The following is a 26,155-nucleotide window of genomic DNA, read 5'->3' as shown; positions in this document are numbered from 1 at the left end:
CTAAGAAGATTAGTTTGAGGGAGCACCATTTCAGAAGAAAAATAGTGAGAAAAGGTAAACATCTGTTAAGACAAAAATCATATATTTCTTATTTAAAACCATGTGTTTTATACTAATGTTACAATTAATGACCAGAAAGATCCCAGGTTTGATGCTCTATCTGTGTTACCCGTTCATTTAGATTACTTACAGTGTGGAAACAGGCCCTTCAGCCCAACAAGTCCATACCGACCCGCCGAAGCGCAACCCACCCATACCCCTAGCCTAACACTATGGGGCAATTTAGCATGGCCAATTCACCTAACCTGCACATCTTTGGACTGTGGGAGGAAACCGGAGCACCCGGAGGAAACCCACGCAGACACGGGGAGAATGTGCAAATTCCACACAGTCAGTCGCCTGAGGTGGGAAATGAACCTGTGAGGCGTTGTGAGGCAGCAGTGCTAACCACTGTGCCACGATGCGTTAATATCCATAGCGACAGTGTTGAGAGTCTTATAGCTGGCTTATTGGTTTGGAAATGAAAGTTCAGTTAGGGATATGACTTCAATTTGAGACCAGCTATTATCCCTCCCACTTGGTCAAACTGCTTCCTGACCAGAATCACACATTAACAGTGACATCTTAGAAAAGCAGTGGTGGCAGCAGGACATCAATACCACAGGGAGAGGAGAAGAAAAGAGAAAATTGACACAAAAAATAACAAAAGACTCAAAGAAAAATGCAGAAACCATAAATGGAAAATAACGGTCTATGGAAATAAGTTACATGCTGATTTGAAGAGCTAAGAAATTTTTTAGAAGGACATAAGGAAAGAATACAATACTGTACTAAATCATTGTGCAATAGAATGATCAGAAATGGATCTTCTATGAATTAGCACAGTCAGTCACTGGAGAAACCAATTGCTGAGTTAGCCTGTGCCAATATAACTGATGAATCCCTTCATTAAGGGGATTGTGTCTGGTAGGGAAAAAGGACCAAACCTCCAGAAAATAACATATAACTGAGGGATAACATTAAAATGAAACTAAATCCAGAGGTATGATGCAAGTTTTACATATGATCCTGGTGTGCTCTAGTGGGGCAGTGCTGACATCAGGTCGAATGAACTTTTTTGAGAAGAATTAAAAATAGGGACAAAATGGCTGACAATTAGTATCAACTTAGTTTATGTTCATTCAGTGACAGTCACCAACATAATTACAAACCATGGACATTTTACAATTATCAAATAAATGGATGTAAACAAAACATTTTCACAAAAAAAAATCACATTGATTTCTTCAACGTAATGGATTAAGTATATTTCATCCCCATGTCAGAGGCTTTAGCAATGCTTACAAGTTGCGTTGTGATGTATTTCAATTCATTTTCATTTTATTCAGCAGCCCTGGTGCAGAGGGGCTGGCACAAGTGGAATGAAACTGCACATCAGAATTCTGTCCCTTGCGAGTCTGTATTTGTGTGAGGACCCAGACCTATTCCAGTGCTAAATCGACTTGTGATTTGGAGGAGCCGGTGTTGGATTGGGGTGGACAAAATTAAAAATCACACAACATCAGGTTATAGTCCAACATGTTTATTTGGAAGCACTAGGTAGCTCATAATCAACCACCTGATGAAGGAGCAGCGCTTGGAAAGCTAGTGCCTCCAAACAACCCTGTTGGACTATAACCTGGTGTGGTGTGATTTTTAACTAAATCTATTTGTGTTCTGTTCAACAAGAGAGCCTTTCTCCAGAACGTCAACACTATGATCGTGTTACTGTTTAATGCTATAAAATATCCAAAGCTCCGAATAGTAAACCTGGAAGACTATTGTATCATGCAAAGTCAGAAAGCAACACCTTGGGGCTATGCCTGAGTGACTTAATCAGAATGTCATTACTTCTTTTATTTTCAATGATTATCTACACGCCATATTTTCTCCGTTCATTACAATGCCGTAATTTCATTTTACCATCTGCCTATATTTAATAGATGGCGATTTTCCTTGAGGTGGCAGCTGATTCAGTCTTAATCATAGAGTCATAGAATCATACCCTTCGCATCTCAGGGAGGGGCACTTGTCCTTGGATCTCACTTCTCTTTTGATCTGAGGGCTTATGATACATGATGCACGCCAACTCCTGGACGAGGCAGGAATAACCCCGGGACAGAATATTGACCCATCAATAGCGCTCCCGCCCGTTTCAAAGGAAAAATGCAGGAAGAGGTAAGTTTTTGTGTGTGTGTGTGTGTAGGAGCAAAATACATACACAGGGACCAAAACAACTTCACAGAAATCATACTCCTGATTACTTGACGGAGTGCAAACTCGGGATAAAGTGGATCTGGTAAAGAGCACTGGAGTTATCCCATGTCTGAACAAGTTCACTACAGTTAAAGGTTTCCAGGGCTTATTCGAAGGCAGTCTCGCACATAGTTCCAGAAGATCCACTTTCCCCTTTGCTGAGGGTTGGCCCGCCTGCCCAGTTGGTGAAGTCAGTTTTGGGGATGTCATTGGCAGCTCGGTAACCCAGCAGCATCGAGGAGTTGGAGGGAGTCTGAGACATGTTCAGGTTGAGGGTGGAAGAGATTCGCTCCCTGTAGCTTTTCTTGATCCTCTTCACAGACCTGCAGAGGTTGCCCATGAAGCAGTAGCACAGCGGGTTGAGGCTGGAGTTGGTGAGACCTAACCACTGGGCAAAGGACCTGACGTGAAGGACCCAGTCCTGGTGGGCACCGTCCGGCTGGGCATCGGGAACGCTGAAGTCAATCCAGATGTCAATCACGTAGAAGGGCAGCCAGGACAAGGTGAAGAGGAGAACCAGGGCCACCACCATCTTGACGATCTTCTTGCGGGTCTTCAGGCGGGAGCTGCTGGCGACCAGCTGCCTCTTGTTCCCCTCCTGGAATCGGTCCTGGTTACTCCAGAGACGCCGGGCGGTCAGGAAGCAGATGAGGAGGTTGAAGAGCACCGGGAAGCCGTAGAGGGCGCAGAACAGCAGGAAGTTGTAGCCCTGCCTGAGCGTCAGCGAGGACCAACTCTCTGTGCACACCGGGATGGTCAGCCTGCCGTCCAGCAGCACCAGCTCGTCGGTCTGATTCATGAAGATGAGGGGCATGCAGAGGCCGGACGATAGAAGCCAGACCCCGGCGATCATGTAGCAGATCCTTCTCCAGGTGAAGAACGCCCTGGCGTGCAGGGGGCTGTGCACACTGTAGTAACGGTTCAGGCTTATCACCGCCAGGCTCAAGACGCTAGCGGAGACTGCAACCGCCTGGACAAACGGAACGGCCCTGCACATGAAGTCCCCAAACACCCAGGCGTTGTAGACCTGGTGACCCAGAGTCACCGGCATGCAGATACACACCACCATCGTATCACAGGTCGCCAGGTTGACCAGCAGACTGCGGGTAGCGGCGGCGCCGGCCAATCGGTTTCTCCTCTTCCTGGTCAGCGCCCTCAAAGCCATGACATTGCCCACTAACCCAGTGATGAAGGACAGAGTGTAGATCACCCCCAAGACAATGGTGGCGGGTTCATAACCCGAGAACAGCAGGTTGATGTTTAAATGGACAGTCTCCCAAAAGCTCAGGTTGCTACTGGGAGAGAATAGGGAGAAGTTCCTGGGAAACCCTCCAAGTAATTCTAAACTGGATGGAGTCACATTCATGGTTCCCCCACCGAGGTCAGTTAACCGTCAGAGCAGAAATGTGTGGAGCCCACCCTCCGAGTAAGGTTTCCCTCCCCCCTCCCTCACTATCTTACAGAGGAGTAGGAGCTGGTTCCTCAGCCTCCAAGGGGCCGGGAGAGAGCCCCCCAGCACACACAGGCCAGTCCTACCCCAGCGCTGCCTCCCCGAGCTGATCAGCCGGCGGGTTAGTGCTCAGTGCAGCAACTGGTGCCCAGAGGCGGGGTAACTCAGCCCCGGTCCGATCCCCGGAGGAAACCTGCCGACAGAGCAGTGCGAGGGACAGCCTTTGGTCGAGACCGGAGTTTCTGCTGAGCCTTGTCTCGGTGACGGTGGCGAGCAAATGATCGTCAACTCGGTCTGACCATCATTAAATTCACTCTGTTATTTCTGGGGGTCCGTTTCAAACATCCCTGTGGTCGTTTCCATCTTTCACTTGCTTTTGTTTGCATTTCGGGTTCACAATTGTCACATCATTTCACTTTTCTTTAGAAACCACTTTTACCCTGTTACTGTCCGAGGTATCTGTAAACATAAAAATCAGAAGGGGGAAAAATAATCAATTCAAGATAACGTCAAAATAAAGTGCAAATCAGCTCTAACTAGCAGACTCCCGGAGTCCCCTGGTTCTTATTTGACCTGAACAAACCTAATAAACTATAGCCTCCAAGTCTTTTCTTCCTCCATCTCCGACGAGGAGGCTGTGAGTTTGCAAGGTGATGTTGCTGCTGCTCTCTCTCTCTCTCTCTCTCTCTGTGTCCGTGCTTTGTCACATTCTTATCACTGGCTCATAAACTGACGTGGTCGAGGAAGAGGAGTTTATTCAAATGGTTCGAGTACTCGGGGCGCCTGAGCTCGGTACAAAGGCTGAGGTCTCCAGTCACCACTTGCTGACAAATTCACTTCGCAGTCTCCCCACGGCTGGAAAATTCCACTCAGAAAGTCCTCGGGAATCAACTGGTGTCCAGTTCCTCGTGGGTTGCACAACAGAACAAGTCAACAGTTTCCAAGTAACATCGGGGTGTTTATTCCGGTGTCATCACAGAAGCCAGTTAGTGTCATGTCCATTTCCAGCTTGGTCAGGCTGTCAGCGCATGAACTGATATATCCACAGGGGAAATGCTGAAGGGGCGAGCTCTCATTAATCTATATTGCACACTCTGTGTGAACAACATTTAATCCCCACGGACAGTGTTTATTCCACACTTACCCGATCTGTAAGTCTCTCCTGCAGCACATAGTTTAAATTGCTTCATTCGATTAATGGAAGTGGGCGGTGCTGGCGAGATCAGTGTTTTTTTTTTGCCCAGCCCTAATTACCCTTCAACAGAGTGACTTCAAAGATTCAGCCCTGTTACGGTGGGTCTGGAGTTACATGTAACCATCGGGTAAAGGGGGGCACATTCCTTCCCTAAAGGACATCAGTTTTCTGACAGTTTTCTGACAGTTGACTTATGGTGGTCACCTCGCCTAGCTAACTCAACCTTTGTCGGCAGCTTTCTCTTTCAGGTCAATGGTGTCATTGCTTTTCCGCCGACCACAAATATCGCGACCTTTACAATACATATAAAGCAAAATTCAGTGAAAAGTCATTCGACAGCCTTAGATACCTTCAGTTTTGCTGCAAAAATGGGACACAAAATCCTGAAACGCAATCATTTCAATTATAAGTTATTGACACAGAGATTTTAGAAGCAAGAAAATGCATTTGAATGCTTTCTCTGCGCGCGTTTAAGTAAATAGTCTTTTAAGTTATTTTATACATTTATAAACTTGCAAAATATCACACTGCAACAGCCACATATAAAATACAATTTACATTGTATTGCCTCAACAATATGCTTAACTTAGAAGATAATACAAGTACTCCTTTTTTGTGATTTTTCACTTTTCACTGAATCTTACATTATTTGAACTGTAAAGGTCGCAATAACCTCCTAGAACCTATTTTACTCCAATGACTGCCTCAAAACTGGTAAAATTGGGGGAAAAAAATCCACATTCATTATTTCTAAACTTTGTAGCCACTCAAGGATGTAGCAAGTTGCTTTGTGTTTGAAATGATTTAGAGTGTCTTTAAGAATGTGACAATATTTAACAAATTGCCAAGGAAAAAAATTATTGTTTGAGACAGATTGTCATAAATCAATAGACAATTCCATGGAGATGCTGCTTCAACTGGAGTATCCTTTTTGTTTGATTCAATTAGCCTTTGCACATTGAAACAGAATTTTTCGACAAATTACTGTCAAAATTTTTTTATGACATTTGTTTCTGAAAATAAATAATTGAAACCCTAATTTCATCCATTAATCTTGTTGTTCCAGGCATTTTTTTAATATCAGCATTGATAAATATATTTCCAGACTGGCCATAATATCAGTTTTGAATAATGACACACACCCATAATTTAAAGAAAGGGCATCTTGACATCTCAAGGCGCCTACATTACTCAATGTGCAGTCACACTAATGAATAAGTGGGTGTCACAATTGTTAGCACAAGAGACATGCCTGCAAATCTTAAAAAATTAATTGAGCCTGAACTACTTAGTGACCCCTGCCACCAACTCCATTCTCCAGGCATTGATTCCATTCCTTTTTCCTGGCATCTGTCTGAGGCTGAACCAGGCAACCTTAGTATTTATGTGACTCTGTTGTGGTTCTGTTCGCCGAGCTGGGAATTTGTCTTGCAAACGTTTCGTCCCTTGTCTAGGTGACATCCTCAGTGCTTGGGAGCCTCCTGTGAAGCGCTTCTGTGCTGTTTCTTCTGGCATTTATAGTGGCAGCCACTATAAATGCCGGACGAAACAGCACAGAAGCGCTTCACAGGAGGCTCCGAAGCACTGAGGATGTCACCTAGACAAGGGACGAAACGTTTGCAAGACAAATTCCCAGCTCGGCGAACAGAACCACAACAATGAGCACCCGAGCTACAAATCGTCTCCCAAACTTTATGTGACTCTGAATTGAGATTTCACTGCACAGTTGCTATATTACAAAGATTGTCTAATTCCAGCTACTAAATGTTGTCTACTTACCTCAAGTCATCCACTGCCGAATTCCACATCCATGGCAATGTAACCTCTAGGATTGTCTATTCCAATCTTTCCTTGGATAGTCTCAAATTTCAAAACTCTATTCTCAGTATTCTATCTCAGATCAAATTTCATACACCCCAACATGCTTATGATACCTGGGATAAAGGGATGAGGAAAGATTGATTCAAACGGGTTTATACGGGTAGATCTTCTTTAAAGAATGAGAGTTGGAATCCTTGAGATATAAGATTCTGAGAAGATTTTAAAGGATGGATGCTGAGCAGCTGATTGCCCTGACTGGAGAGTTAAGAACATAGAGGGCAGTCCCAGGATAAGTAGTGGGTTCATTTAGGGCTAAGATCAGAAGAAGTCCCTTCACTCGGGATATTGTAAACCTGTGGAATTCTATATACCAAAGAGCTATGGCTACTTAGCCATTGGTAGATTTCAAGACTGTGATTGATAGACATTTGAACTGTAATGAACATGGGGATCAGGATGGAAAGTGGAACTGAGGTCAAAGCTTCATCTTGATTAAATGATTGAGCAAGCTTCTGGAGCTTTATGATCTCAGCCTGCTCTTATTTCATAAGCTTACACTTTGTTAGCACTTCCAAAATCACGGGATCATTTAAAAAGCCCACGCAACAAAATTCTAATTTACTTTAACTTGACTAATTAGAAGCTTGTCAAACAGATAGAACTAGAATTGTGTTTTGCACTTGTTTTGGTGAGAGTGACAATCACACCAAGAATATAAGAGTAAGAGAAACAGAAAAGAAAACAATGAAGAGCAGTAAGTATAAATTGTTGTTGGATTATGAAGAAATAATTGTAACCGAGGTCAAAATAGCCAGAGAATACAACTGTTTCTATACTTCATATGTCCTCACTTCATGTATATTCATGCAAATGTAGAGAATTGCTGCAGCTTACAGGAAAAGCTTGACCAGGACATGGGAGTATGAAACACTGAAACACAATCATGCACAAAAAAACTGAAATGTGTGCTTTTGGATTTCAGTGTAAAAGTAGATGCCTATAACAAGTTGGATTTCACTTCTGGATCTTCGCAGAGACATATCACTCATCAGAACAGATACAAAAATTAAAGATTTCATGGGAACAAAAGCTCGTGTTGCATGAAAAACAGGTTGTTAAAGGAATTCTGATAGGTCAAGGCATTGCCATGGTGAATGTACCCAGAACAGTCATCCCAAAGCAGTTGTTTAAATTCAAAAAAGACAAGTCAACTGTGGTTGATACATGCAATGGGGAATGCATCAGGGAAAAGTGTTGCCCAAACGTTTGTTTAATTGAAAACATTGAATGCCTGGATAAATTACTTTTGCCTGCAGAGAACCAGAACTTGTATGTGAATACATATACCACTAACAAGTGTAAGTCAGCCATACTACAATCTAAACTGATTCCCTTAAATTGGTTCTTCATGTAATTCCCGACACAGAATTGTTCAGTAATTGCTCCCCAATTACAGAATTACATGAAACATTAGAGATTATGTCCTGGGTTTTGCAATCATGAACTCTTTGAATAATCATTAGTCTGCTTCATAACAACAGAAAGTGCTGGAGAAACTCAGAAGGTCAGGCAACACCTCTGGATAGAGAGATAGAGTAAATGCGTTGAGTCATGAATGACTCTTCTTTGGGACAGTACTCTGCCTGTGGCAGACAGCTGTTATGGACCAGACCAAACTCCTCAAAATATATTTAGAACATAGTCTGGACCCTAACCTTTTCTGGTTTTAAAAGTAACTGTAAGGTGTGGTGTTCCAGATGCAATTCAATTTGTAAAACTACCAGTGTTGAAGCAAAGTACACTTTATTCATATACTATAGTTAAAATACAACAAAAGAAAAATAAAGCAAAGAATTGGCTTAGTTGGAACCCTCTTGGAAAATTTAATAGACTAATAGATTATTTTACTACTAAACAAAAACTGCTCCAATATAGTAACATCCCATTAATACATCTTTAACAAAGGCAAATTCAATAAACAGATTGCCTCACATGCAACTCCAGCAGCAGGAAGAGCAGGCCCAGCTTTTAGCTGTAACCAAGGGGGGAAAACAAACACTTCATCAAGACCCCATCAATAACTGCTACTGAAACTAGAAATCCTGGTTCTGTGGGAACTGGCCCTAGCCATTCTGGCTGCTTCTATTGTTCCAAATTTTAAACAAAAAAAAACCTAATGGCTCACAAGCTGTTTATTTTATTGGCTCCACATAGACAGTGCATCATCACCTTTGTCTTAAAACCTCTCTTCAGAAAAAAAAGACAAAATACACCTCTGAAAGACATAGTATCATCACACAGCAAAATGGTCATGTTGTTTGATATGATCCATCCATTGTTGGGATGTACTGATTACATACCTGATATCATGTCGGCACTGAAATTCATAACTGAAAATGTGTTGCTGGAAAAGCGCAGCAGGTCAGGCACCATCCAAGGAGCAGGAGAATCGATGTTTCGGCATGAGCCCTTCTTCCTGAAGTGCTCACTTTCTCCATTGAAATTCATAAACCATGTTATTCATTTGTGGGAAAGCAGAATGTCATTTTGACTTGACAGCAGCATCCTGGTTAATGCAAAGTTCTGCACACGTTCCCACTGCATGTAGCAGTGTGAAACAGCTAGCTTCACCTGAGTTAACTTTTGATGCATTTGACCTCTGGAGCTGCAGAAAATGGGGGAGATACTAAATGAGTATTTTGCATCAGTATTTACTGTGGAAAAAGATATGGAAGATATAGACTAGGGAAATAGATGGTGACATCTTGCAAAATGTCCAGATTACAGAGGAGGAAGTACTGGATGTCTTGAAACAGTAAAAGGTGGGTAAATCCCCAGGACCTGATCAGGCGTACCCGAGAACTCTGTGGGAAGCTAGAGAAGTGATTGCTGGGCCTCTTGTTGAGATATTTGTATCATCGATAGTCACAGGTGAGGTGCCGGAAGACTGGAGGTTGGCAAAGGGTTACCTCAGATTACAACAGGATCTTGACCAGATAGGCCAATGGGCTGAGAAGTGGCAGATGGAGTAAATTCAGATAAATGTGAGGTGCTGCATTTTGGCAAAGCAAATCTTAGCATGACTTATACACTTAATGGTAAAGTCCTAGGGAGTGTTGCTGAACAAAGACACATGGGAGTTCAGGTTCATAGCTCCTTGAAAGTGGAGTCGCAGGTAGATAGGATAGTGAAGAAGGCATTTGGTATGCTTTCCTTTATTGGTCAGAGTATTGAGTACAGGAGTTGGGAGGTCATGTTGCGGCTGTGCAGGACATTGGTTAAGCCACAGTTGGAATATTGCGTGCAATTCTGATCTCCTTCCTATTGGAAATATGTTGTGAAACTCGAAAGGGTTCAGAAAAGATCGACAAGGATGTTGCCAGGGTTGGAGGATTTGAGCTACAGGGAGAGGTTGAACAGGCTGGGGCTGTTTTCCCTGGAGTGTTAGAGGCTGAGGGGTGACCTTATAGAGGTTTACAAAATGATGAGGGGCATGGATAGGGTAGATAGACAAAGTCTTTTCCCTGGGGTCAATGAGTCCAGGACCCGAGGGCATAGGTTTAGGGTGAGAGGGCAAAGATATAAAAGAGACCTAAGGGGCAACCTTTTCACTCAGCGGGTGGTACGTGTATGGAATGAGCTGTCAGAGGAAGTGGTGGAGGCTGGTACAATTGCAAAATTTTGAATAGGAAGGGTTTGGAGGGAAATGAGCCGGGTGCTGGCAGGTGGGACTAGATTGGGTTGGGATATCTGGTCGGCATGGACGGGTTGGACCGAAGGGTCTGTTTCCATCCTGTACATCTCTATGACTCTATGACACTATGATCCTTGCAGAGTAATTCAAAACATACTTGGCACTTTTCAAAGCTGAAAATGGCAGCCTTATCAAATTGAGTAAATATAAATAAATATGATGCATGATTAAGCAAGTCATGTACATATTATATAAATATAGCTTGTGCGCAGAATATGATGTTGGGATGTTTGTGCATATTTATTAAAGTATATCCTGCACTTAATATGTATACTTTTAACCTTTGAATATAAAATGGAGACACATTGGCTGCGCCTCCACTACATTATTAAATAAACCTGGTACACTGGCTGTTAGATATGAGTTTGAAAACTTACTATATTTGTAAAAAGATGGGAAGAAATTAGAAGGAAGAATGAAAAAGGAAATGTGGCTGCAGTTTGAATTTGAAACGCAGCTTTTCGTGAGAGCTGTCCTGCATTGCTGGTGATGAAATTCTGACCTGCATATGACAGAGCACAGGCTTTATCTGCTGGCAAATTTCTCTTCTTGACTGCAAAATCTTTGGACAACTCGATCAATAATGTGTCTTGGTTTAAAATATTTTTATTGCAAATTCTCTACTGACAATATTCCACAGACATGTACAGCAAGATTTTTAAAAATTCTGTTGCCTACTCACCTTCATGCCTCTAACCTGAACAGTGCACAAACTTCTCAATTTTCAATTAAATTCTGCTTTTTGTTTTTATAAAACATTTTTTAAATTCTTTAACCATGTACTCATATCAAAACCAAATTCTAAATGGGCACAACACTACCTTAACTTGTGTAGACAGAGTGGGGTCCTCATTGCTCAGACTTTTGCGTATCGGAGTTGAGACATCATATTGAGATTATGCAGGATGTTGGTGAAGCCTCTTTTGGAATACTATGTCCAGTTCTGGTCACTCTGTTGTAGGAAGGAACTTATTAAGCTAGAGAAGGTTTAGAAAAGATTTACCAGGATGTTTTTAGGAATGACAGGTTTGGGTTATGAGGAGAGGCTGGATAGGCTGGCACTTCTTTCATTACATTGTAGGAGTATGAGGAGTGACCTACAATCATGAGGGCTACAGATAAGGTGAATGGCAGGCGCCTTTTCATTAAGGTGGGGATTTCAAGACTAGGGGCACATATTTAAGGTGAGAGGAGGAAGATTTTAAAAAGACACAGAGATTGTCTACATCATGTGTGGAGTGAACGTCCTGAGGAAGTAGTGGATATGGGTACAGTTATAACTTGTAAAGACATTTGGATAAGAATATCAATAAGAAATGATTGGAGGGATATGGGGCAAGTGCAGGTAGATGGGACTGATTTAGTGAGATTATGGTCAGGATGGACTGACTGGACCAAAGGGTCTGTTTCCATGATGTATGACTCTATGCTGTCAAACTTGAATGAATGATACAATCTACAGATAAGCTAAATGATAGATTTACAACACAGGAGGATGAACATAGAACATAGAACATTACAGCGCAGTACAGGCCCTTTGGCCTTCGATGTTGCACCGACCTATCATACCAATCTGAAGCCCATCTAACCTACACTATTCCATGTACGTCCATATGCTTGTCCAATGACAACTTAAATGTACTTAAAGTTGGCGAATCTACTACCATTGCAGGCAAAGCATTCCATACCCTTACTACTCTCTGCGTAAAGAAACTACCTCTGACATCTGTCCTATATCTATTGCCCCTCAATTTAAAGCTATGCCCCCTCGTGCTTACCGTCACTGTACTTGGAAAAAGGCTCTCCCTGTCCACCCTATCTAACCCTCTGGTTATCTTACATGACTCTATTAAGTCACCCCTCAACCTTCTTCTCTCCCACAAAAACAGCCTCAAGTCCCTCAGCCTTTCCTTGTAAGACCTTCCCTCCATACCAGGCAACATCCTAGTATATCTCCTCTCCATCCTTTCCAAAGCTTCCACATCCTTCCTATAATGCGGTGGCCAGAACTGTAGACAATACTCCAAGTGCGGCTGCACCAGAGTTTTGTGCAGCTGTAGCATAACCTCATGGTTCCGGAACTTGATCCCTCTATTAATAAAAGCTAAAATACTGTATGCCTTCTTAACAACCCTGTCAACCTGGGTGGTAACTTTCAAAGATCTGTGTACCTGGACACCGAGACCTCTCAGCTCATCTACACTACCAAGAATCTTACCATTAGCCCAGTACTTTGCATTCGGGTTACTCCAACCAAAGTGAATCACCTCACACTTGTCCGCATTAAACTCCATTTGCCACCTCTCAGCCCAGCTCTGCAGCTTATCTATGTCTCTCTGTAACATACAATATCCTTCGTCACTATCCACAACTCCACCGACCTTAGTGTAGTCTGCAGATTTACTAACCCACCCTTCTACGCCCTCATCCAGGTCATTTTTAAAAATGATGAACAGCAGTGGACCCAACACCGACCCTTGCGGTACACCACTAGTAACTGGACTCCAGGATGAACATTTCCCATCAACTACCACCCTCTGTTTTCTTTCAGCAAACCAATTACTGATCCAAACTGCTATATCTCCCACAATTCCATTCCTCCGCATTTTGTACAATAGCCTACTGTGGGGAACCTTATCGAATGCCTTGCTGAAATCCATATACACCACATCAACCGGTTTACCCTCATCTACCTGTTTGGTCACCTTCTCAAAGAACTCAATAAGGTTTGTGAGGCATGACTTACTCTTCACAAAACCGTGCTGACTATCCCTAATCAAATTATTCTTTTCTAGATGGTTATAAATCCTACCTCTTATAACCTTTCCCAACACTTTACCAACGACTGAAGTAAGGTTTACTGGTCTATAATTACCAGGGTTGTCTCTACTCCCTTTCTTGAACAGGGAGACCACATTTGCCATCCTCCAGTCTTCTGGCACTATTCCTGTAGACAATGATGATTTAAAGATCAATGCCAAACGCTTGACAATCTCCTCCCTGGCTTTCCAGAGGATCCTAGGATAAATCCCATCCGGCCCAGGGGACTTATCTATTTTCACATTCTGCAGGATTTCTAATACCTCTGCCTTGTGAACCTCAATCCCACCTAGTCTAATATTCTCCTCGACAACACTGTCGTTTTCTAGAGTGAAAACTGCCGAAAAATATTCATTTAGCGCTTCCCCTATCTCCTCTGACTCCACACACAACTTCCCACTACTATCCTTGATTGGCCCTAATCTTACTCTTGTCATTCTCTTATTCCTTAAATACCTATAAAAAGCCTTAGGGTTTACCCTGATCCTATCCGCCAACCTCATGTCTCCTCCTGGCTCTTCTGAGCTCTCTCTTTAGGTCTTTCCTGGCTACCTTGTAACCCTCAAGCGCCCTGAGCCTTCACATCTCATCCTAACATAAGCCTTCTTCTTCCTCTTGACCAGAGATTCCATTACCTTCGTAAACCACGGCTCCCATGCTGTACAGCTTCCTCCCTGCCTGACAGGTACATACTTATCTAGGGCACACAGGAGCTTTTCCTTGAATAAGCTCCACATTTCTAATGTGCCCATCCCCTGCAGTTTCCTTCCCCATCCTATGCTTCCTAAATCTTGCCTAATCGCATTGTAATTGCCTTTCCCCCAGCTGTAACTCTTGCTCAGTGGTATACGCCTATCCCTTTCTCTCAATAAAGTAAACATAACAGAATTGTGATCGCTATCACCAAAGTGCTCACCTACTTCCAAGTCTAATACCTGGCCGGGCTCGTTACCCAGTACCAAATCTAATGTGGCTTCGCCCCTTGTAGGCCTGTCTACATACTGTGTCAGGAAGCCCTCCTGCTTGACAAAGACTGACCCATCTATAGTACTCATAGTGTTCCCAGTCAATATTTGGAAAGTTGAAGTCCCCCATGAAAACTACCCTGTCTCTCTCACTCCTATCGAGAATCATCTTTGCTAAACTTTCCTCTACATCTCTGGAACTATTTGGAGGCCTATAGAAAACTCCCAAAAGGGTGACCTCTCCTTTCCTGTTTCTAACCTCAGCCCATACTACCTCAGTTGACGAGTCTCCAAACATCCTTTCTGCAACTGTAATACTGTCCTTGACCAACGCCACACCTCCCCCTCTTTTACCATCTTCTCTGTTCTTACTGAAACATCTAAATCCTGGAACCTGCAACAACCATTCCTGTCCTTGCACTATCAATGTCTCCAAAATGGCTACAACATCGAAGTCCCAGGTACCAACCCATGCTGCAAGTTCACCCACTTTATTCTGGATGCTCCTGGTGTTGAAGTGTACACACTTCAAACCAACTTCTTGCTTGCCGGTGCCCTGTTGCGTCCCTAAAACTTGAATTCGGACCTCCCTACTCTCAACCTTTTCTATACTCGAAATACAATTTTGGTTTCCATCCCGCTGCTGGATTAGTTTAAACCCATCCCAATAGCCTTAGCGAATTTCCCCCCCAGAATATTGGTACCTCTCTGGTTCAGATGAAGACCATCCTGCTTGTAGAGGTCTCACCTACCCCAGAAAGAGCCCCAATTATCCAAGAATCCAAAACCCTCCCTCCTGCACCATCCCTGGAACCACGTATTCAACTCCTCTCTCTCCCTATTCCTTGCCTCACTAGCACGTGGCACGGGCGACAAACTAGAGACAACAACTCTGTTCATCCTAGCTCTAAGCTTCCATCCTAGCTCCCTGAATTTCTGCCTTAAATCCCCATCTCTCTTCCTACCTATGTCGTTGGTGCCTGTGTGGACCACGACTTGGGGCTACTCCCCCTGCCCCTTAAGGATCCTAAAAACACGATCAGAGACATCACGAATCCTGGCACCTGGGAGGCAACACACCAACCGTGAGTCTCTCTCGTCCCCACAGAACCTCCTATCTGTCCCCCTAACTATGGAGTCCCCAGTGACTACTGCTCTGTTCCTCTTCCCCCTTCCCTTCTGAGCATCAGGGACGAACTCTGTGCCAGAGCCCTGTGCCCCACTGCTTTCCCCAGGTAAGTCATCCCCCCCAATAGTATCCAAAACGGATAACTTATTGTTGAGAGGAATGGCCACAGGGGATCCCTGCACTGCCTGCCGCTTCCCTTTCTGTCCCCTTACTGTAACCCATCTGCCTTTTTCTTGTACCTAAGGAGTGACTACCTTCCTGTAACTTATCTCAATAACCCCATCTGCCTCCTGCATTATCCAAAGTTCATCCAGCTGTAGCTCCAGTTCCCTACCGCAGTTTTCGAGGAGCTGGATTTGGGTGCACTTCCTGCAGATGTAGTCAGCAGGGACACTAGTGGTGACCCTTATCTCCCACATTCTGCGGAGGAACATTCAACTGCCCTCACCTCCATTCCCACTATTCTAAATTCCCAGAGACTGTTGAAAAATAAGGAATAAAAAATAAACTTGTTACCTTATCAATCTGGCGCACAGAACCTGATTTTTTGGTTAGAGGAGGAGGATGGGTGGGAGACACTACCCGAGTAGTGTTTCGGGTAACGCAACCACACAAATATATGACTTCCCAGAAGTCCTTCGCTCCTCCCTTGCACCTCTCAGCAAATGGAGGCCCGACTCCTGAGGTAAGTCCCTTTTAATGCGGGAAAACTCACCCTTCCCGGCAGCCCTTGCTTCACCACTGCTTCTCTCCTCGCTGCTCTGGCAAAATGAAGTCTCAGAACTTTTGAATTGCATTGATTATAGCTAATGCATCACAAATAAACTTCAAAATAAGGAAATTTGCCAGCTGAAATCATTGATGAGGGAGTCTTGAAAGCCAACAAAAATCAATCTGTTTGGGTCCTCACTTATTCGCTATCACACGCTAATTTCTGGTTGGACTTTTGACAGTGTTCACTTAAAGAAAGTTAAAATTTCATTTTAATGTAAAATATGTAGTAATGATGTGCTTGAAACCATGGGTGTGACTAATATTTTCAGGAAGAATCCTCTGTGTCTTGAATTTGACCTGGAAGCTGGTTCAGACAGGAAGGAGTGATCACATCCAGAGTGAGACAGCCTGAATAGTCATATGGTTTGGGAATTTGGAGGTAGTGTGTGGGAATTTGGAGGTAGCATGTGGGAATTTGGAGGTAGCATGTGGGAATTTGGAGGTAGTGTGGGGGAATTTGGAGGCAGTGGGGAAGTTTTTTGTTTGCTTTTTTAATTTATAAGGATTTTAAAAAATAGGATACATTGAAGCTCAGGATCAGGGCCCCAGCACAAAAGAAAATGTGATCCCAGGAAAACTGTAAATTCATTGGTTGGTAATAGCAACTAATTTGATTATTTATTATAGGTTACTTTCAGATTGAAGGTAAATAGGGGAAACATTTACAGGTTATTTAAACTAAAAGACCAGTAGGGATTTCTAAAGAAAAACAAATAACTAACTAAATAAATAAAATATAAAGGCAGGGTCAGGTTTTGCATTGTACATGCATCTAGTGGGAGCTGGTGAACCCCATTGTTGTTCATAGTGACTACATCTATAGCAAGGTTCCTTGAGGAACTCTGGCTCAGAGTTGATGAGCTGGAGCCCAATCTTCAAACATTCTGATACCTCAGAGAAGGAGATAGTTACCTGTGTGCTTTATTTCAGGAGTGAGTTACACTCTTTAGATTAACTACTTTGAATCTGGTCAGTGGTCAGTGGTCAGGGACAGGAGGATGTGACTATGAGTGAGAAAGGCCGAGGGATCCAGGTGGGAGTACTGAAGGAACCTCAGCTAACAGGTTTAAGATTATTGCTCCCTGTGCAGATAACAGCAGGAGGTGAAGGAAGGATGAGCAAACTAATTGTAACACCATGGTACAGGAAGCCATTCAAGATGGGGGAGAAAAGAGAAACATTACAATTGGGGATAGTATAGTCAGGGGAATAGTATTATTCTCTGGGCCAGGATTGGGAGTTCCAAAGATTGCATTGCCTGCCTGGTTAAGGATAGCTCATCTGAGCTGCAGACCAGCTGGAGTGGGAGGGGAAAGATCCAGTTGTCATGGCCTATGCAGGTACCAACAATATAGGTAGGAAGAGGGAAGAGATTCTGCTGAGGAAATAAGTACAGCTCGGGGCTAATTTGAAAACCAGAACCAAAAAGGCAATAATCTCCAGATCACTATCTGAACCATGAGCTAATTCGCACACGATCAACAAGATGAAAAGAGGTAAACGTTAAGGCTCAAAGCTTGATGTCAGAGAAATTGGTTCAAATTCATGGAAAATTAGCACCAGCACTGGGGAAGGAGGGAGCTTTTCTACATGACAGGCTCCACCTGAATCATCTGGGAGAAAGTGAGGACTACAGATACTGGAGTTCAGAGTCGAGAGTGTGGTGTTGGAAAAGCACAGCCAGCCAGGCAGCATCTGAGGAGCAGGAGAATCAACATTTCGAGCATAAGCTCTTCATCAGGAATGAAAAGCTTTGCAATAAAAATACTGGAAAATGTTTAATAACCCCCACAACAGCCGTTATTAAAGTTTCCAGAACTGGTACCAGTATGGAAAGGCTCAGGAATCTAACTGCAGATACAGCAGATAAAGGGACAACTACAAGAAGGAGGGCGGTCAATATGGGACTGAGGGCATTGTACTTAAATGCACATAATATATGAAACAAGGTAAATGAGCTTGTAGCACAGACTGAAATTGCCAGGTATGATGCGTAGGTATCAAAGTGACGTGGCAGCAAGGGATGTGGGAAAATGAAATAAATATCCAAGGAAATGTATTCTACCGAAAGGACACGTAGATTAGCAGAGGGGCCAAGGTTGACTTGTTAGTAAATTGATTGCAAGAAGTCATATAGTCATAAGACATGCAATCTGTACGGTTAGAGTTAGGGAATTGCAAAGGAGAAAAGATCGTGATGGGACTTATGTACAGGCCTCCTAACAGCAGTCAGGATATGGGGCAGAAAATAAAGCAGGAGATAGAAAAACATTCTAAAGGCACTATTACTATAATCATGGGGACTTCAATATGCAGGTGGACTGTGAAAAGCACGCTGGTAACAGATCCCAAGAAAAGAAATTTGTAGAATGTCTATGAGATTTTCTTTGGAGCAGCTTGCAGAACAGCCCAAAAGGGAATGGGCAATTCTGATTTGGTGATGGGTGATGAGGCAGATTGGGGAGCTTCGGGTGAAGGAACCACTAGGTGGCAGTGACCATAATGTGATGGAGTTCACCCTGCAGTTTGAGAGCAAGAAGCTGGAGTCAGATTAACGTTATTACAAATCGTAAAGGTAACTACAAAGACATGAGGGAGGAGCTGACCAGAACTGATTGGAAGGTAATCCTAGCAGAGAAGATAGTGGAGCAGGAATGGCAGGAATTTCCAGGGTGATTTGGGAGAGACAGCAGAAACTCATCATAGGAAGAAGAAACATACTAAGGAGAGGACAAGGCAATCATGCCTATCAAGGGAGGCCAGTGACAGCATAAAAGCAAAAGAAAAAGCATACAATATGGTGAAGATTAGTGGGATGCTAGAGGATTATGAAACCTTTAAAAACTAGCAGAGGATAACTAAAAAAAAAAGCAATAATGGGGGAGAAGATAAAATATGAGGGGAAGTTAGCTAGCAATATAAAAGAAGATTGCAAAAGTTTTATTTTGAGATGTATAAAATGGAAGAGGGAGGCAAGAGTAGACATTGGACCACTGGAAAATATGGCTGGCAAAGTAGTATTGGAGAGCAGAGAAACCGAACTGTACTTTGCATCTGTCTTCACAGTGGAAGGCATCAGTAGCATACCAGAACTCCAGGTTAGTCAGGGGAAGAAGTGAATGTAGTGGCCATCACTAAAGAGAAGGTGTTGGGGGAGTTGTAAGGTCTGGAGGTGAATAGATCACCGGGAGTCAGTGGATTACATCCCAGAGTTCTGAAGGAGCTAGCTGAAGAGATTGTAAAGTCATTTGCGGTGATCTTTCAGGAATCACTGGAGTTGGGAAGGGTCCCAGAGGACTGGAAAATGGCTAATGTAACATCCCTGCTAAGGAAGGGAGGGAGGCAGTAGACAGGAAATTATTAGCGGTTAGTTGGTCACTGATAATATTTTAGAGTCCATTGCTAAGGATGATATTAAGGAGTACTTTGAAGTGCATGATAAAATAACACTGAGACAGCAGGACTTCGGAGGTCATGTCTGACAAATCTGTTAGAATTATTTGAAGATGGAACAAGCAAGTTAAACAAAGGAGAGCCAGTCAGTGTGATCTATTCAGATTTCCTGAAGGCTTTTGACAAGGTGCCACATAGGAGGCTGTTAAACATGATAAGGGTCCATGGTGTTGGAGGCAAGGTATTGACATGGATAACGTTTTTGGCTGATGGCAGAAGGCAGAGAGGGAATAGAAGAGTGTTTTTCAGGATGGTAGCTACTGATTAGTGGAGCTCTACATAGGTCAATGTTGGGACCACAACTATCCATGTTATACATTAATAATCTGGATGAAGGAGCTGAGGGCATTGTTGCTAAGCTTACAGGTGACACAAAGACAGCTGGAGAGTTAGGTAATGTTGAAGAAGTGGGAAGGCCACAGGAAGACTTGGACAAACTTGGAGTGTTAGCAAAGAAGTAGTAGATGGAATACAATGTGGGAAAATATGAGGTTATATTGGTTGGAAGAATTAAGGCGTAGACTAAATGGGGAAAGGCTTCAGAAATCTGAAGCAGTAAAGGACTTGGCAATCCTAGTTTGGATTCTCTTAAGGTTAACATGCAGGTTCAGTTTGGCAGTTAGGAAGGCAAATGCAATATTAGCATTCATTTCAAAAGGGCTAGAATACAAGAGCAGAGATATACTGCTGAGGCTATGTACGGCTCTGGTCAGACTGCATTAGGAATATTGTGAGCAGCTTTGCGTCAACTATGTAAGAAAGGATGTGTTGCCATTGGAGGGGATTCAAAAGGAGCTTTTCAAGGATATTCCTGGGGATGAATGGCTTGTAATGTGAGGAGTGTTTGAAGACTCCAGGTCCTAATGGAGTTCAGAAAGATGAGGGGTATTCTGATGGAAACTTACAGAATACCGAGAGACCTGGATAAAGTAGGTGAGGAAATGTTTCCATTGGAAGGACAAACTAGGACCCAAGGGAACAGTCTCAGGGTGAAGGAACAACACTTCAGAACTGAGGTGAGGAATTTCTTCAATCAGAGGGTGGCTAATCTGTGGAATTCATTGCCGCAGAAGGCTGTTGAGGCTAAGGCATTGGATGCATTTAAGGCAGAGATAGTTAGGTTCTTGATTATTAAAAGGATCAAGGTTATGGGGAGAAGGCAGGAGAACTGGATTGAGAAATACATCAGCCGTGATCGAATGGGGGAGCAGACAAGATGAGCTGAATGGTCTAATTCTGTCCTATACCTATGGTCTTATGGAAACATGCATTTTCTGCTTTGCTATGAAATCAATATTTCAAGGACTCTAAGCATTTTGAAAAATGTCTAATGGTGGAATTTATCTTTAGACACTGCTGGGTGGTGCTTCCAGTCTATTTTATTCTAATTTGTTTGGCAAGTCTTTTTCCTCATCAAGTTTGAGCAACGGATTAACGAACCAAAAGATATTCTTCTTGTTTTACGGTTTGCAACCCATGGTGATAATACTGCCAGTGATCATCATGGACACCTCAATATTGATTGCTCATCCCTCATGTTCATTCCAATTTGAGTATATTAGCAACATCTGCCAATCTCAGTCCACAATATAACAAGCAGGCGATTGCCCAGGCAAACAATTTAATCGCTTTGCCCACAGCCAGATGAGTGGGTTGTGTTGCGTTTGCACTTGGTAAATTTCCACAAAGCCCATGGCTTCCGTAATAACACCTATTTAGCCCAGTGACTCATGCACAGAATTATAGTGTATTTAGGAACGACAAGGTATCAATATTCAGAGTGTCTGCAAACTGCTAAAATGATTGTACAGACAATTATGACATGGATGACTGCTCAACTCCCAGTCGTAGTCATTGAGAAAGTTGGCTGCGGGTTCTGAGTACAAATAATGACCAGAATCATCTGGGTCACAACCAAAAATCAAAATCAACATTTTTGAAGCAGCAGCTGGGCTGTTCTTATATAAAAGCTAGAGCAGATTTTTTCAGGATCATGAACTATAACTTTGCAAAACATTCACAAACATGCAGCAGGTGATGGATGACAGCCACTTACTGCCAAGACAGTAAGCTGTGTGAAATTTCTGAGAAACCATATTGCAGGGCTGCAAGGCCCATATGACCCAATCTCTTATTGACAGAATGCATGGTACATCCAGTAAACAAAGTCCTTTCCGTATGTCACTATTAAAAGCGGCACGGTGGCACAGCGCCTGAGACCCCAGGTTCAATTCCTGCCTCAGGTGACTGACTGTGTGGAGTTTGCACATTCTCCCTGTGTCTGCGTGGGTTTGCTCTGGTTTCCTCCCACAGTCCAAAAATGTGCAGGTTAGGTGAATTGGCCATGCTAAATTGCCCGTAGTGTTAGGTGTAGGGGAATGGGTCTGGGTGGGTGGTGGGACGGTGTGGACTTGTTGGGCCAAAGGGCCTGTTTCCACACTGTAAGTAATCTAATCTAAACAGCAACATGCACTCTCACTGACAATCCAACTCAAACATAATGGATCTCATTCCTTCCTACCACTATTACTTTTTTCCTTCAAAGTTTTAAGAAAACCAATGACCATTGAAATGAAGTGTGACGAGTTTAGATTCTTTTATGATAGCTTAGTAGACATGTCTTTGAAGTTTTCTTGTGATGTCAATACATGCTTCCTTTACTCTGGAACCTAATGTGATCCTATCCTGTGGATGAAAAGAAGTACTTGTTTTATGAATGTCAGTGAAATTACTTAGGATTTAGGGAAGCACCTTTCAGTGGAACATAATTTTCCACTGCAATTGGTTCAGCCAAACCAATTACTGTTTAATCATTCTTCTTTCTGGCACACACAATACCATTTGAGAGGAATGGTTTGAGATGCTGGATAAAACATGATTCTAAGTGGGAATCTGTGTCTGATTGGCTAATGATACAACTGCCTGGCACCATCTTACCTCTCTGATTGATGTGTATACAACAATAAAGGAAATTTGTTTTAAAAAGTTTGCATACTACTCTCAACATCTAATTCCAGCAGCATACTGAGGACCCACTGTTGGAGTATGGAACTCAGGATTCTGACAACTGTAGTGTGAGAATTCGCAAGGTTCTGCTACCTCAACCTATGTTGGTTCTGAATCCCAGGGAATTGTGAAGATGGAGTTGAAAAGTGTGGCACTGGAAAAGCACAGCAGGTCAGGCAGCAGCTGAGGAGCAAGAGAGTCGATGTTTCGGCCATAAGCCCTTCATCAGGAATGAGTGTGGGAGATGGCGAAAGGGGCTTAGCAATAAATAGGGGAAGGGGGTGGGGCTGAGGAAAGGTAGCTGAGAAGGTGATAGGTGGATGCAACGGGGGGATGATTGTGATAAGTCAGTGGGGAGGGTGGAGTGGATAGGTGGGAAGGAAGATGGACATGTCAAGAGGGTGGTTCCGAGTTGGGGGAGATTGGATCTGGGATAAGGTGGTGGGGGGGGGGGGGGGGAGGGGAGATTTGAAAACTGTTCTGCTTTTCCAGTGTTACACTTTTCAACTCTGATTCGCCAGCATCTGCAGTCTTCACTTTCTCCCAGTTGCTGAAAACCTTACTATGAAGCCTCTTCCAAGGATGCCCACCTTGAAAAAGTTGTCCTCCTCCTCCATAAGGATCTCAGTGAGTCTCATCTCCTCTGCCCTGAAGCTCTTCAGCCACGTCCTGTAGCAATCCTGCTACTTTAGCTATGTCTCCTTCCTCAGCACCTGCCTATGCAACCGACTTATCCCGCATGGACTCCAGACTATATTTAGACCATCATAATTTGGACCTGACCGGGACAGCCACTACCTACGGCAAATCCAGAGCCTCCAGAACCTCACCTCCCATCATCAAGCCATCTCCCAGAACATCCACAACCTCATCGCCTCAGGGGATCTCCCATCTACAGCCTCGGACCTCACAGTTCTGCAACCCCACACCAGCCGGTTCTACCTCTGATCCAAAATCCACAAACCTGACTGCCTCGGTCAACCTATTGTCTCTGCCTGCTCCTGTCTCATTGAATTTATCTATCTCCTCATATCTTGACACTGTCCAGTCCCTCTTGGTCTAGGGACTCCCCATATATTCAGGACATCACTCACGCCCTCCACATACTCCATGACTTGTGTTTCTCTTGCCCCAATGCCTCATCTTCACCATGGACATCCAGTCCCTATACACGTCCACCCACCATGGCGAAGGTCAACAAGCCTTCCATTTCTTCCTCTCCCACTGACCCAACCAGTCCCCCTCCACTGACACACTAATTTGATTGGTGGAACTGGTCCTCACCTTCAAATACTCTTCCTTTGAATCTTCCCATTCCCTTCAGATCAGAGGACTAGCCATGGGCCCAGCTTTGCCTACCTCTACGTAGGATACGTGGAACAGTCCATCTTTCAGTTACACCAGCACCATCCCCCACCCCTACCTCTGCTACATTGATGACTGTATCGGTGGGACCTCATGCTCCCACAAGGAGGTTAAACAGTTCATCAACTTCACTAACACCTTCCACCCTGACCTCAAGTTCACTTGGACCATCTTGCACACTTCCCACTCCTTCCTGGACCTCTCCGTCTCTATCTCCTGCGAATGATTGAACAAGGACACCTATTTCAAACCCACCGACTCCCACAGCTACCTGGACTACATCCCTTCCCACCTCCCTCCTGTAAAAATATGATCCCTTACTCCCAATTCCTCCGCCTCCGCCCTATCTGCTCCCAGGAGGAGTTCCCGGACATTTCAGATGGCTTCCTGTTTCAAGGACTGCAATTTTCCCTCCCACATGATCAGCAAAACCATCCAGCACATCTCCTCCACTTGCTGCACTTCTGTCTTCGAACCTCACCCCTCTAATCACAACAAGGATAGAAGCGCCCCCACCGGTCCTTACCTTCCACCTGACTAATATCCAGATACAGTGCATTACCCTCCACCATTTCCACCAACTACAATCAGGCCACAACATTAGAGATATATTTCCATCCCCAACCCTATCTGTGTTCCACAGAGACCATTCCTTCCATGTCTCCCATCGTAGGTCCATGTTCCCCAACAACCCACCATCCACACCCAGCGCTTTCCCTTGCCGCCACAAGAGGTGTAAAACCTGCGTTCACACCTTTCCCCTCACCTCTGTCCAAAAGATCTTTTCACATTTGGCAGAGATTTTCCTATACATCCACCCACCTCATCTACTGTGTCCGTTGCTCTCGATGTGGTCTCCTCTACATCAGAGAGACAGAACACCAACTTGCAGAGTGTTTCAGGGAACACGTCTGGGACACATGCACTCAACAACTCCACTGCCCTGTGTGGCTGACCATTTCAATACCCCCTCCCACTTCACCAAGCACATGCAAGTCCTGGGCCGCCTCCATCGCCAAATCCAAGCCACCCGACGACTGGACGAAAAACGCCTCATCTTCCACCTTGGGATCCTTCAACCACACGGTCTCAATGTTGACTTCAACAGTTTCCTTATCTCCCCAACCCCCCACCTCATCCCAGATCCAACCCTCCAACTAGGTACTGCCCTCTTGAACTGTCCTACCTGTCCATCTTCCTTTCCACCTATTTGCTCCACCCTCCCCACTGACCTATCACTATTAACCCCCACCTGCATCCACCTCTTGTCTTCCTAGCTACCTTGTCCCCCAGCCCCACCCCACCCCGATATTTATTTCTTATCTCCCTTCCCCCCTCCACATTCCTGATGCTTATGCCTGAAACATCGACTCTCCTGTTCCTTGGATGCTACCTGACCTGCTGTGCCACACACTTTTCGACCCTGACCTTCCAGCATCTGCAGTCCTCACTTTCTCCCATTGTGAAGATGGAGTTGTCAGTGCTTCCCATTTGGACTGATGTTCCAATAGCCATATTTGCACAGATTTGTGAGCTGGATTCTGCAATATAAATAAGTTTTTAATGAGTTTATGATTGTGGAAAATATCAATACTAGTCCCATAATGCCCAAATCCCAGGGCTTTACAAGTTAAGAAAGTGAACACTTTTGAGCACTGATTCCTGTAGCTCCTCTACTATGAAGTGTTTGCTCCATTTCACATAAATTATTTTTTAAAAAATCAATTTTTCTCCCAAACTAAAAGAACTACTGTCAGCATTTCTGTTCTGTGTAATTTACACTGCCAGGTTGGAAACTGGAAACTTTTGACAATGGTACTTAGCAATTACCACCTGATATCAGTTCCCATGGGAAACTGAAGTAGAATTCACTGCCCTACACGGCATCATTATTTCCTTTCCTTCACTCAGCTCTATACTGAGCTAGCTTTTCCATTTATTTTCCATTCATGAAGTGGAAGATCAAGTAATAATGACAAGGTAAAAATAATGTTTCAGGTAAATTTAAAGTTGAAAACGAATTGAGAACTTAAATTCTGCCTACTTTATCATGATCATCCCATCTGCACAATCTATTCCATTCTTGTTGATTAAGGAATCGTTTCTAACTCCTTTATTACATTGGATT

General features: G+C 43.7%; 1 protein-coding gene across 3 annotated transcripts; it reads right to left on the bottom strand.

Moving 5' to 3' along the window:
* Positions 1–1,198: 1,198 nt before the first annotated feature.
* On the bottom strand, positions 1,199–25,567 carry LOC140463976 (QRFP-like peptide receptor). 3 transcript variants are annotated; one of them, XM_072558524.1, is made up of 2 exons: positions 25,456–25,567; positions 1,199–4,204 (listed from the first exon to the last, which is right to left on the bottom strand). In XM_072558524.1, exon 2 carries the CDS (start codon positions 3,659–3,661, stop codon positions 2,402–2,404), a length of 1,260 nt encoding a protein of 419 aa, XP_072414625.1. In that variant the 5' UTR covers positions 3,662–4,204; positions 25,456–25,567; the 3' UTR covers positions 1,199–2,401. The 3 variants fall into 3 exon arrangements, with proteins under 3 accessions (XP_072414625.1, XP_072414626.1, XP_072414624.1); XM_072558525.1 differs by lacking the exon at positions 25,456–25,567 and adding an exon at positions 4,890–4,931; XM_072558523.1 differs by lacking the exon at positions 25,456–25,567 and adding an exon at positions 4,329–4,853.
* Positions 25,568–26,155: the final 588 nt, after the last annotated feature.

Source organism: Chiloscyllium punctatum, chromosome 39, assembly GCF_047496795.1.
Source record: "Chiloscyllium punctatum isolate Juve2018m chromosome 39, sChiPun1.3, whole genome shotgun sequence".
Taxonomy (NCBI): Eukaryota; Metazoa; Chordata; class Chondrichthyes; order Orectolobiformes; family Hemiscylliidae; genus Chiloscyllium; species Chiloscyllium punctatum.
Note: the sequence above shows the minus strand (reverse complement) of the source record. Positions and strands in the feature narration are given on the sequence as shown.